At 39.9% G+C, this 13,251-nt stretch overlaps 1 protein-coding gene across 1 annotated transcript in view; it reads left to right on the forward strand.

Annotated features, from left to right (window-relative positions):
* Positions 1–12,757, forward strand: part of LOC106877391 (zinc finger protein 341) — a 30,317-nt gene extending 17,560 nt beyond the window's left edge. The window contains exons 9-13 of the mRNA XM_014926286.2: positions 2,207–2,332; positions 3,625–3,824; positions 5,134–5,294; positions 6,578–6,778; positions 8,018–12,757. Of these exons, the coding sequence (XP_014781772.1) occupies positions 2,207–2,332; positions 3,625–3,824; positions 5,134–5,294; positions 6,578–6,778; positions 8,018–9,090 (1,761 nt within the window). The 3' untranslated portion in view covers positions 9,091–12,757. The remainder of the gene's footprint in view (positions 1–2,206; positions 2,333–3,624; positions 3,825–5,133; positions 5,295–6,577; positions 6,779–8,017) is intronic.
* The last annotated feature ends 494 nt before the right edge of the window (positions 12,758–13,251 follow it).

Here is a 13,251-nt window from a genome sequence, read left to right on the forward strand (position 1 = left end):
TTATACATATAGAAACGACGGGCTTCTTTCAGTTTCCGTCTACCAAATCCACTCACAAGGCTTTGGTCGGCCCGAGGCTATAGTAGAAGACACTTGCCTAAGGTGCCACATAGTGGGAATGAACCCGGGACCATGTGGTTGGTAAGCAAGCTACTTACCACACAGCCACTCCTGCGCCTATGCACTTGTATACCAAGTACACTTTTTTTTTTAATCATTTCATTATATGTAAACCCCCATACCTTATGTCTGTCTTTGTATTTGTCCCCCTCATCCTTCGCCCTTGTGGCAAATAAATGAACTCATTATTATTATTATTATTATTATTATCATTATTTAAGGCGGTAAGCTGGCGAAATTGTTAGCATGCTGGACAAAATACATTTTGTCCTTTCTTTACCTTCTGATGCCTTTGCGTTCAAATGCCACCAGGGTCAACTTTGCCTTTCACCCTTCTAAGGTCAATAAAATAAATACCAGTTGAACACTGGGGTCAGTGTTATCGAGTTACCCCCTCCCCCAAAATTGCTGGCCTATAGTAGAAAGGATTTTTATAATTATTGATTTGACTCAGATTTATTCTTATTCCTGACAGAATTTATGCAGGTAACAGGTTGCCTTACTACCTGTTGCCTTAGGTATCCACAATCTTTCAATAGTCTTTCAAGTGCTTAAGGCCCTCCTCCTGATAATCTTTCCTGTCCCTAAGAGGCAAACTTTCTATTATTATTGTTATTATTATTTTTCTTCTTCCTCCTCCTCCTCCTCCTTCTCTTTCTTCTTCTTCATGTCGCATACTATGTATACTTCCCTTTTAATGTATATCATGTATACTTTTCCTTCTTTTTTTATCATTTTATTATATGTAAACCCCGACACTTTATGTCTGTCTTTGTATTGTCCTCCTCATCCTTCATCCTGGTAGCAAATAAAAGAAATCATTATTATTATTATTATTATTATTATTATTATTATTATTGAGTGAGAGAGCAGTGCATGCCATCAAAGTGACACTGGGGTAAAATATACGAAGCCCAATATACCCATCATGACTACCTGTCTGATAAGGGTACACCAGGCACATGCATCACAACCATATGTGCGCGACATGGTGATCTCATATCAAGATGAACAGCGCATGACCTTGCAGGTGGGGCCCAGTTAGAATTTTCTTCAGGTCAAGTAGCTTAACCAGCTCAAAAGGTCCCTGAATAAGGTTTGTTTGAGGATGTCGAACGAAACACCCATGTTTCCAACGGTGAATTATTCAAACCCCAAAGAATTCCTCTCAACAAATGGCTATGATGCTCCCCCATTACATCTGCTCATGATCAGAGATGCACATATCGTCAGCCACCAAGGGACATGTTCAACTGGTTAAGGTCAGACAACTGACAAGCAAATCTGTGGTATTGAGCAGAATATTTGCTGTAGCCCAACTTTTTATACCAAGACAAAACCATATACATGAGAACACTTCCAATTAATTAAGATCAGAAACCATGAGACCCACTGCCTAGTACTGCATCCAGGCATAAACCATGAGAGCCACTACTACTACTACTACTACTATTATTATTAATTAAGCTAGTAGACATTTCGTCCATCTTCCTGTTGTTCTTCAGACAATAGGAAAAACCAAAGCTTAATATCATTAACAACTTTCTTTCTTTCTTTCTTTCTTTCACTACCTTCTCTCATTCTCTTGTTTTTCTCCTTCATCTTTCAGATTATAGAGGAAGAACAGAAACAAAATGTTATAAACAACTGTCTTTCTTTTCGTTTTTGAAAACACGTGGCTTAGTGGTTAGGGTAGTCGGCTCACAGTTGTAAGGTCGTGAGTTCAATTCTCGGTGGTGCACTGTGTCCTTGAGCAAGGCACTTTATTTCACATTGCTCCAGTCCACTCGGCTGGCAAAGATGAGAAGTACCTGTATTTCAAAGGGCCAGCCATGTCACATTCTGAGTTACACTGAATCTTCCTTGAGAACTATATTAAGGTTATGCGTGTCTGTGGAATGCTCAGCACATTAATTTCATGAGTAGGCTGTTCCGTTGATCAGATCAACTGGAAAACCAATCATCAAAACCAAGTGCTAGGTTTATTTTCTGTCTGTGTGTCTGTCTGTCTTTTCCAATCACTCTCTCACTCTCACTCTCTCTCTCTCTTTCTCTTTTCACCTTTCAACTGCTCTCTTTCCTTCAGATGACAGAGGAAGAACAAAAACTAAATGTCGTTGTTGACAACTCCTACCTGTGCCAGTATTGCCCTGAGAAGTTCAAGTCTTACTTCCAACTGAAATCTCATATGGTCCAACACAAGAGTCAGCAGGTAATATACAAACATGACTGAAAATTAAGGGGTTATGGGGGTGGGGGTGGGAGGAGGAATAAGCAGGAGTTTGCTGCACGACAGCGCAAAAGGAAAGTGGATGCTGGCATATTTGATGTATCTTTTACGCTTTACTTGTTTCAGCCATTGAACTGTGGCCATGCTGGAGCATTGCATTGCAGGGTTTTAATGGAACAAATTGACTCTCTTTTACTCTTTTACTTGTTTCAGTCGTTTTACTGTGGCCATGCTGGAGCACCGCCTTTTAGCGCAAATCGACCCCAGGACTTATTCTTTGTAAGCCTAGTACTTATTCTATCGGTCTCTTTTGCCGAACCGCTAAGTTACGGGGACGTAAACACACCAGCATTGGTTGTCAAGCGATGTTGGGGGGACAAACATATACACACACATACAAATATATATATATATACATATATATACGACTGGCTTCTTTCAGTTTCCGTCTACCAAATCCACTCACAAGGCTTTGGTCGGCCCGAGGCTATAGTAGAAGACACTTGCCCAAGGTGCCACGCAGTGGGACTGAACCCGGAACCATGTGGTTGGTAAGCAAGCTACTTACCACACAGCCACTCTTACGCCTATGCCGAAAAATTTTAATGCATGTTGGTACAAACTCGTACATTGAATATCATCATTATTCAATGATTTCGAAGCCTGATGGGTCAGAGTTTAAGGCAGATTTTCTGAAGCCAGATGCTCTTCATGTTGCCAAACCTTCCCTTTCCCAAAATGGCCAGAACTTTTTTCACAGGATATTGGAAATGAATGACATTCATTTACAACAACCACAAGATGTGAAGACAAAGAGACACAAACATACATCACCCCCACCACCACCACACACACACGTGTGTGTGTGTATATAAGAATAAGATGGACTTCTTTCAGTTTCCAGCTAGCAAATCCACTCCCAAAGCTTTAGTTGGTACAGGGCTGTACTAGAAGACACTTGTCCAAAATGCTATGCAATGGAATTGAACCTGAAATCATGTGGTTGGGAAGCAAGCTTCTTAACCACTCAGCTACACTTGCACCAACATATTTAATATATTTATGATATTCATTTGCATTTAAAAAGCATTTTGTGAAGATGAAACAAAATGAGAAAAGGAATTATCTTTCCTTGTTTTCTAACACTATATCTGGTATTAAATGTTTGTTGTGGATTTCAAACCAATAGTTTATGCCATTTACTAGACTTATGAAGTTGTGTTTCCTACTAATAAGCTTGTCTTGTAATCTTGTTTTCTACTCTTTGTTTTTAGGTATACAAGTGTGTTGTGAAGTCGTGTGGACTAACATTTAAGGAACTTGAACTCTTCCTTACTCACACGAAAAGTCACGAGGAAGACATGAGTTATCGGTGTCATGTCTGTTCAAAGCATTTTGCTACTCTTTATGATCTTGGAGTGCACCAATTCTCCCATAGTGTTTGTGAGGATACTATTAATCGAAACGGTCCAAGGTAAGTCTCTTGCAATTTGATATAACAGAAAAAATGTGTACGTATCGGAGAAAAACTTAAAATAATGAACTTTTCTACTATAAGCACAAGGCCTGAAATTTTGAAGGAGGATGCTAGTTGATTACATTAATCCCCCCCAAGTACCCAACTGGTACTTATCTTATTGGCTCCAAAAGATGAAAGGCAAAGGCGACCTTGGTGGAGTTTGAACTCAAAACATAAAACTGGAAGAAATGCTGCAAAGCATTTTGTCTGGCGTGCTAATGATTCTGCCAGCTCACTGCCTTAAAAAGATTTAGAATAATAATTCTTTTCACTATAGACACAAGGCCTGAAATTTTGGGGAAGGGGCTAGTCAATTGCTTAAGGCTTACTACCTTAAAAAATCTAGGAAAATAATGAGAAAATAAAAGAAACATATCTCACCTCTCAGGTGATATTTACTTCATTAGAATTTAGAAACTTTGAAGAATGTGAAGTATTATTTTTTGATGGTGGAACTCAAAGTAGTTAATTGTCAAGCCATGCTAGGGAGACAAACAAAGACACACACACACACACACACACACACACACATATGATAAGCTCCTTTCAGTTTCCATCTACCAAATTTTCTCACATAGCTTTGGTCAGCCCAAGACTATAGTAGAAGACACTTGCCCAAGGTGCTACGCAGTGGGACTGAACCCAAGATCATGTAGTTGAGAAGCAAGCTTCCTGCCACACAGCCACACCTGCGCCTATATGTATATTAGTGTACATTATTTACATTTGATGAATATTTGTCCTCATCTTGTTTGTTGTTAACACAACGTTTCAGCTGATATACCCTCCAGCCTTCATCAGGTGTCTTGGGGAAATTTCAAACCTGGGTTCTCATTCCTAAGGTATTTTTCGATGTTATTATTATTATTATTATTATTATTAAGGTCACTGCCTGGAATCGAACTATTATGAAATATAATGTACTAATGAGTGAATAATCACCAAGCCCACGGGCATCTGGCATAGTGGTTAAGAGCGCTGGCTACTAACCCCAAGATTCTAAGTTCGATTCTAGGCAGTGACCTGAATAATAATAATAATAATGATAATAATGATAACAACATCGAAAAATACATTAGGAATGAGAACCCAGGTTCGAAATTTCCCCAAGACACCTGATGAAGGCTGGAGGGTATACCGGCTGAAATGTTATGTTAACAACAAACAAGATGAGGACAAATATCCATCAATTGTAAATAATGTACATAATTCCTCATCTCTTAAATACAGAACTGTATATTAATGTACATTTTTTTTTCTGCAGGCATTTCCAGTGTACCAAATGTCTAAACAAGTATTCCACACCAGAAGCTCTGGAACACCATTTAACCACATCATCTCATGAATTTCCCTGTCCACATTGTAAAAAAATATTTCCCTGTGAACGATACCTTCGCCGTCACCTGCCAACACATGGAAGTATAGGTAAAATTTGTATTTATGAATTACAATTTCTCTTTTTTGCACTTTTTACACTGACAATAACAATGACGAACAGAATCATCAAAGAGAAACAGCTAGAAGTAGCAGCTAAACCTTCTTCAAATCACACTCTGCCATCTTCTAAGAACACATTAGATAATGTGGTCCTGGATTCACTGTTTTTTTTTTATTTATGCGCCCCTTTTAAAGCCTAGCGAGGCTCATGGGCCCGGTTTCCCGGTTTCTATGGCGTATGTGTTCCTCCCAGCTGGACGGGACACCAGTCCATCGCAGCGTTACTCAAGAAACAGGGAGAAAGAGTGAGAGAAAGTTGGGGCGAAAGAGTACAACAGGGGTCGCCACCACCCCCTGCCGGAGCCTCGTGGAGCTTTGGGTATTTTCGCTCAATAAACACACACAACACCCGGTCTGGGAATCAAAACCATGATCCTCCGACCGCGAGTCCGCTGCCATAACCACTGAGCCATTGCGCCTCCACCCTGGATTCACTGTATTGAGAAATAAAAAATGTACAAGATGGGATGGTCATGCCTGGAATGCTTTTGATCATAGATTTGGTTGATCAGCGCTGACCTGAGTTTAAATAGCAACAAGTAAGCCAAGGTGTAAATTTCTAATTTTATTATCTGTTTATATTTCTTGAGAAGTTATCATCATCACTCATCATTATCCTCATCATCATCATCATTCTCATCACCATCACTCTTCATCATCATCACTCATCATCATCATCACTCACCATCACTCATCATCATCATCATCATCATCATCACTCATCATCATCATCACTCATCATCATATTGATTTCAAATTTTGGCACAAGGCTAGCAATTTCAGGGAACAGGGTAAGTTGATTACGTCAACCCCAGTGCTCAACCGGTATTTTTTAATTTTTTATTACTCCAAAAGGATAGAAGGCAAAGTCAACCTCAGTGGAATTTGAACTCAGAACATGAGGACAAACAAAATGCCACTAAGCATTTTGTCTGGTGTGCTAATGAATCTGCCATCTTTGCCACCTTGGCTTTATCATATTGATTTCATTTTCATCATCATCGACTTCTGAGGACATAAACAGACCAACACCAGTTGTCAAGCGAAGGGAGATAGACAAAGTCTCTCCCCCCCTCTCTCTCTCACACACACACACACACAACATGGCAACATTCTAATAAACATTCTAATAACTGAAACAAGTAAAAGAATAAAAGATATCTATTTATTTCTGTTATTGTTGAAACCCCTTTTCTCACAAATATTTTCAGGTCAGTTTCCCTGTAACATTTGTCAGAAGAGATTCAAGACAGAACATTATCTGAAGATGCATGTCCTCATTCACAGTGGAGAGAAACCATTCCAGTGTGAGTCTTGTGCAGCAGCATTTAACAGGAAGGACAAACTGAAAAGACACATGCTTATTCATGAATCGGTCAAGAAACATAAATGTCCATTCAAAAGCTTTACAGGTGAGAAGATTTTTCATTTTGTTGTGTCTAGGAAGGTAGGTCATTATGCCAATATTATTAACACAACACTGGTTCAATTCCACTTCTTTATCATTAGTTAATTGGTTAAATATCTAACTAATTGATTGTTTGTTTTACTTGGTTAAACAGTAAGTCATTTGTTTTTTTTTCTGTCAAAGCTCCTTCTTTGCTATTTGCAACTTTTCCAATGAAGGTAAAAAGTCGTTGAAAAAGGGTTGCAAATAGCAACAAAAGAGCTTTGACAGAGAAACAAAAACAAAACAAATGACTTACTGTTTAACCAAGTTAAACAAACGTAGGAGTGGCTGTGTGGTAAGTAGCATGCTTACGAACCACATGGTTCCGGGTTCAGTCCCACTGCGAGGCACCTTGGGCAAGTGCTTCTACTATAGCCTCGGGCCGACCAAAGCCTTGTGAGTGGATTTGGTAGACGAAACTGAAAGAAGCCCATCGTATATATATATGTATGTATATATATATATGTATATATATATATATATATATATATATATATATATAGAATAAGTACTAGGCTTACAAAGAATAAGTCCTGCGGTTGATTTGCTCAACTAAAGGCGGTGCTCCAGCATGGCCACAGTCAAATGACTGAAACAAGTAAAAGAGTAAACAATCAATTAGTTAGTTGGATATTTAACCAATTGACTGATGATAAAAGGAGTGGAATTGAACCAGTGCATGTGGCAATAATATTAGCATAATGACTTTCCCTTGACACAACATTTTCTTTCGACCCATGAATTCACATAAAGAATTTTGCAAACCAGAGACAAAAACACCCAAGTTTCCTCTCCTAAAATGATCACACCCTTCAGTCTATATTTGATCACTCCCTTCAATCAAAATCTGATCACTCCCTTCAATCAAAATCTGATCACTCCCTTCAGTCTGTGTTTGATCACTCCCTTCAGTTTATATTTAATCACTTCCTTCAGTCTATATTCGAACACTCTATTCAGTCTATATGTGATTACTCCCTTCAGTCTATATTTAATCAGTCCCTGAAGGGAGTGATCAAATATAGACCGAAGGGATCACTGAGACTAGTATAAGTTTGTCACTCCCTTCAATCAATATTTGATCACTCCCTTCAGTCAATATTTGATCACTCCCTTCAGCCTGTGTTTGATCAGTCCTTTCAATATAAATTTGATCACTGACTTCAAGACGTGTCTCACATCAACATATTTTCTTTTGCAGGTTGCACAAAAGAGTTTAACAGACCAGATAAGCTGAAAGCCCACATCATTACTCACAGTGGAGTGAAACCATTTAAATGCAAGGAATGTGGAAAAGGGTTCAGTCGTCGTCCTCACTTGGTGGAACACGAAAGGGGACACAAAGCAGATTACAGATTCCAGTGCCAGAAATGTGGTCGTGGGTTTTTCAGGCCCAAACTTTTCCACGACCACAAATGCCATCCGGTGAAGTTGGGAGCAGATCCACAAATATTCCGGCCACGTAACCGACGGAAACTGGGTCGACCTCGCAAACGCATGATCACTGTAACTTCCGAGTCGTTGAACAAGGAAAACAGTGGGAAAGGAGTGGCTCCGAAGAGACGTGGACGTCCTCGGAGCAACGCAACATCAGGGGTGACCACTCGGCCAACTGAAAACAGCATAGTACAGCAGGTTGCATTCAATCACACTACAAATAATAACAACAACAACAACAATAACAACAACAACACACTGCCGAATTCAGAACCCGTTGTGTTAGACACGTCGTCTGCCATGAATGGGATTTCTGACAAGGCTGGTGCATTGGACATACAAACTAATCCTACAGTTACAGCCACTGCTCTTTCTGGAGCTCAAGTATTAGCTCAGGCAGCTACTGTTCATCAACCATCTTCTGACAACTCTCTCCAGCAGCTCATTCCAACAGCTACCTCAATAGACAGTTCAGGTAACATAAATGTCAACGTAAATGGTAACGAACTGTCAGCCAAAGCTACAGATGCAGTGATTGACCATTACGTAGTGCACTTCACAGAATCCACAGACTCGCACGGCACCACCATCCATGCTCAACTTATCCCAGCGTACCCATCAGCAGCTTCTGTGATGCCGGCTAACACATCGGCATTGCAGCCCATCACCATTATTGAAGCACAGCCGGTAACTGTGGCATTACCTGCAGTGGCCGACACTCCTGCCATACAAGCTGCAACTCTGCCAACAGATGCTCAACAAACATTCACCCATTCTGCTACCTTAGCAGAGTTTGGTACCGAAAGTCTGCTTAAAGACACAGATGCTGTCATGTGATACTTGGCAACCTATTGGAAACCAAAGCCTCAGGATTTTATTTTCTGCTATGTCCCCTGTATCTCTCTCACTCTGTTTTGTTCTTGTTATCTACTCAGATCAAAAGAAAAACGTTTCATATCATACTGCCATGTTTTCTTAATAACAAATGAATAGTTAAGAAACTTTCTACACCATGTTAATGTATCTATGCTTTTTATGTGAAATACATTCAGAGTACACTTGAGATATATATATATATATAAGGGCATCCAGCTGTTGAAACTCTGTCAAATCAGATTGGAGCCTGGTGTAGCCATCTGGTTTCACCAGTCCTCAGTCAAATCGTCCAACCCATGCTAGCATGGAAAGCGGACGTTAAACAATGATGATGATGATGATATGTATATATATATGTGTGTATATAGAGTTCCTGTTCCTTGGTTGCCAAACAAAGGACACTACTGATCCTCAACTGTTTTGCTCCAACAATTAAGAAATGTTTCTGGGGCTCTTGTTAGAAGTGTAAATGCATTCTTTAAACCAGTGGTTCCCAAAGCGGGTGGCATTGCCCTCTGAGGGCAGTGGAAACTTCCATGGGGGGGGGGCGTTGAAGAAAATTGGGGCAATGATGGGGGTAGCGATTCATGTAAAAAATTGGGGTGATAATAGGGTGGCGATTCATGTAAAAACAACAAAATAATGGGTTCATCATGTTTTATTTGAGAAATACAGTTGCTTTGAAGTTGCTTCAGAAAGAGGTCTATGTTTGTGATGGTTAATTTGGGCAGGGGACGCTAGGAATGTTGCCTCGGTGTCAAAGCGGCAGCAGCCTGAAAAAATTTGGGAACCACTGCTTTAAATGGATATTGGATATGTTGTTAACTATTTGAAACTTCCTGTGTTATAATAATGTTGTTTGGCCTGTTTAGGGAAATCTGCAGATGATTAGGAATAGTCAAATAAGGTAGGGGGGAAGGCGGAATTAAAAAGGGTGACGGGGGGAGGAACTAATCCCTTTGTATATTTATTTCACTGTTCTCCCCCTCCTCCTCCTTTCTCTCTTTACATATCTACACTCCACAACAGTGGAAATATTACCATTTGTGAATCCTGGATTTCCAGATACCTAGTCATATTAGATTACATAGTAATTTAATTACTGTGTGACCTGATAGCTCGTTACTCAGCTGGAGTGCTTACCATGAGTTTTACCGGATTCTCTGAATCTAACTTTCTATAATTTATGAAGTTGATCCTGAAGGTCAACGTACCTTGGCTGTTATAACTAAACTTGACCTCATGGATGCTCGTACTGATGCTATGGAAGTACTCTGTGGACATATATTTATATACATACATTACACTCTTGGAGTGAATGGCATTAGGAAGGGCATCCAGCTGTAGAAACCATGCCAACTCAGATTGGAACCTGGTGCAGCTCTCCAGCTTACCAGTTCCAGACAAACCGTCTAACCATAGCCAGCATGGAAGCGCTCCCCAATTTCTTTGTTGTGTACAGCTTAGGTCATAGGTGGGACATGTAAATGTTTGATTTGAAGGGAGTCAGCTGCTACTCTGCATGCAAGATTCTTTTCTTGCTTCTCCTGGTAGCATATCATAACTAGAGGAGGTAGACTCGGTTGTATTCTGGCTCATCTTGTTCCAATATAATTAAACCTTGGGAGAAGCATTATGCCGGTAATAAATACACGCACTGGTTCAGTCCTTTATTAATTTATAAACCGTATTTAAAAACTAAAAACTAAATACTGTTTATAAATAAATAAAGGACTGAACCAGTGCGTGTGTTTATTACCGGCATAATGCCTCTCCCAAGGTTTAATTGTATTTCTTTCAACACACGTATCCACATCAAGAATCTTGCACACGAAATACACATACGAAATATGATTGTTCCAATATATTTTTCATTCATGTTATCACTCTGCTATACAGAAGGATGCAAAGGGAAGTGGGAGTCAATAGGGAACCTTTCCAACTCATTATCTTCAATCCTCTTCAGTATTGTGAACGGCAGGTAGCAATATCTCCTGTAGCTGCTCTTTCATTTTCCTCATTGCTTCACACTACCTGGCATTTCCTTGGTGCAACTAAATGTAGGGCATCCTGTGAGGGAGAGATTAGTCACACATAGGTACTTCATGTCCATGCCATCTCAGCTGGTGCCTGTATCATTTGGATTCATTGCTGCTTCTGCTGAATTTCTGTAGGCTTATCATATCTTGTTCAGTAAACTGGAGCAACGTGAAGTAAAATACCTTGCTCCAGTCCACTCAGCTGACAAGAATTAGTTATACCTGTATTTCAAAGGGCTGGCTTCGTCACAATCTGTATCATGCTGAATCTCCCTTAGAACTACTTTAAGGGTATACATGCCTATGGAGTACTCAGCCACTAGCAGATTAATTTCACAAGCAGGATGTTGACTTAGTTGTATGCAGAAATACGAGGGGCTGCTGAAAAGTTCTGGGTGTTGGGTAAAAAAAAAAAATGATTTTATTCAACATATTCCCCTCTGATTCACACATTTATTGCAGTGGCCCTTTTTTTAAGCCCTGTGAAAGAACTTGGCAGGTTGGGCCTCCAACCAGGCCTTTCGTAATACCCTTAAAGCCAGGAACTTTTCAGCACCCCCTCATATATTTCAAGCTTTCATGTGTTGTGAGTCCATAGATCAGCTTTGAAAAGTTCTTTTCCCAATACCTGGTCAGCAGGGTGGGTTTGTGTTTTTAACGGAAAACAAACAGTTGCTTGTACATACAAGTCCCCGCTCTTTCCATGACACTGACCTTGTTCAACAAAAAATTAAAGTAAATAGCTTGGCACTGGTGTTGTCACAGGGGTTGATGTCAGAATGTAAAGTGTTAACACAGATACAGCAAGTTATCTCGTCTTAAGCTCCAACAGCTCTGCCTACCTCCACTTATCCTGGACTAGACACGACATCTCTCTCTCTCTCTCTCTCTCTCTCACATACATTCGCACATTTTCACTCCATCTCCCTCTCTCCTTTACTTAGTCACATCCTCCTCTCTCATTCACACACTATACTCTCCTTTTCCATTCACACACTCTTTCTTCCTTAGTTACAAACTACTCTCTGTTAGTCACTACCCTATCTGTCTCTTACATTCGAAACCCCCTCTCTCATTCTCCGTGGAAATACATGTGTGATTGCGAATATGCTTATATGTGCATGCATGCATGTGTGTATGTGTGTGTGTGTGATTGGCTTTGTATCACTGTTCTACTCAGTATTCTTCTATCAAGGGATAGAAAAGAACTCATTATTCCTACACTCTCTGAGTGGTTGGCGTTAGGAAGGGCATCCAGCTGTAGAAACTCTGCCAAATTAGACTGGAGCCTTGTGTAGCCATCCGGTTTCACCAGTCCTCAGTCAAATCGTCCAACCCATGCTAGCATGGAAGGCGGACGTTAAACGATGATGATGATGATGATGATTCCTGCTTGTTAAAATATGAACGAAACTGGTTTGTCTTCTAAAGCTACGGAACATTGTTATTTAAAACAGAATTCCAACAGATCTTTTCACCAACATTTCTTGTATTTACCATCAGAATATTTATTAAAATATTTAAAATTCAATGAGAAAAAAATTCAAAAAAAAATAATAATAAATAAATAAATAAATAAAACTGAACAACCGTAATTGTTTTTAACTTAGGAACTCAGAGAGAAGTTTGTGAGGAGTAGTTGGTTGGTTGGTTGGTTGGTTGGTCAATTAAAACAACCCCAGTACTTAGGCACAAAGAAGGTGCATAGCCTAGTGGTTAGGGTATTGTAGTCGTGATCACAAGATCATGGTTTCAATTCCTGGACCGGAATGTGCATTATGATCTTGAGCAAAACAGCCATGAGTGTGTGGTAAGGGGCTTGCTTCCCAACCACATGGCTCCAGGTTCATTCCAAGATACCACTGCATGGTATCTTGAGCAAGTGTCTTCTACTATTGCCCCAAGCTGACCAAAGCCTTGTGCGTGGATTTGGTAAACGGAAACTGAAAGAAGCCCATTGTATTGTGTGTGTGTGTTATACACTCTCTCTTTCCTTTCCTGAGCGTCCAATAATACTATCCATATCACGTCCTCACTTTGTTGTTTTTTTGTTTTTTTGTTATTGTTTTTTTGAACTATATAT

This window comes from Octopus bimaculoides, chromosome 20 (assembly GCF_001194135.2).
Source record: "Octopus bimaculoides isolate UCB-OBI-ISO-001 chromosome 20, ASM119413v2, whole genome shotgun sequence".
In the NCBI taxonomy this organism is placed as follows: domain Eukaryota; kingdom Metazoa; phylum Mollusca; class Cephalopoda; order Octopoda; family Octopodidae; genus Octopus; species Octopus bimaculoides.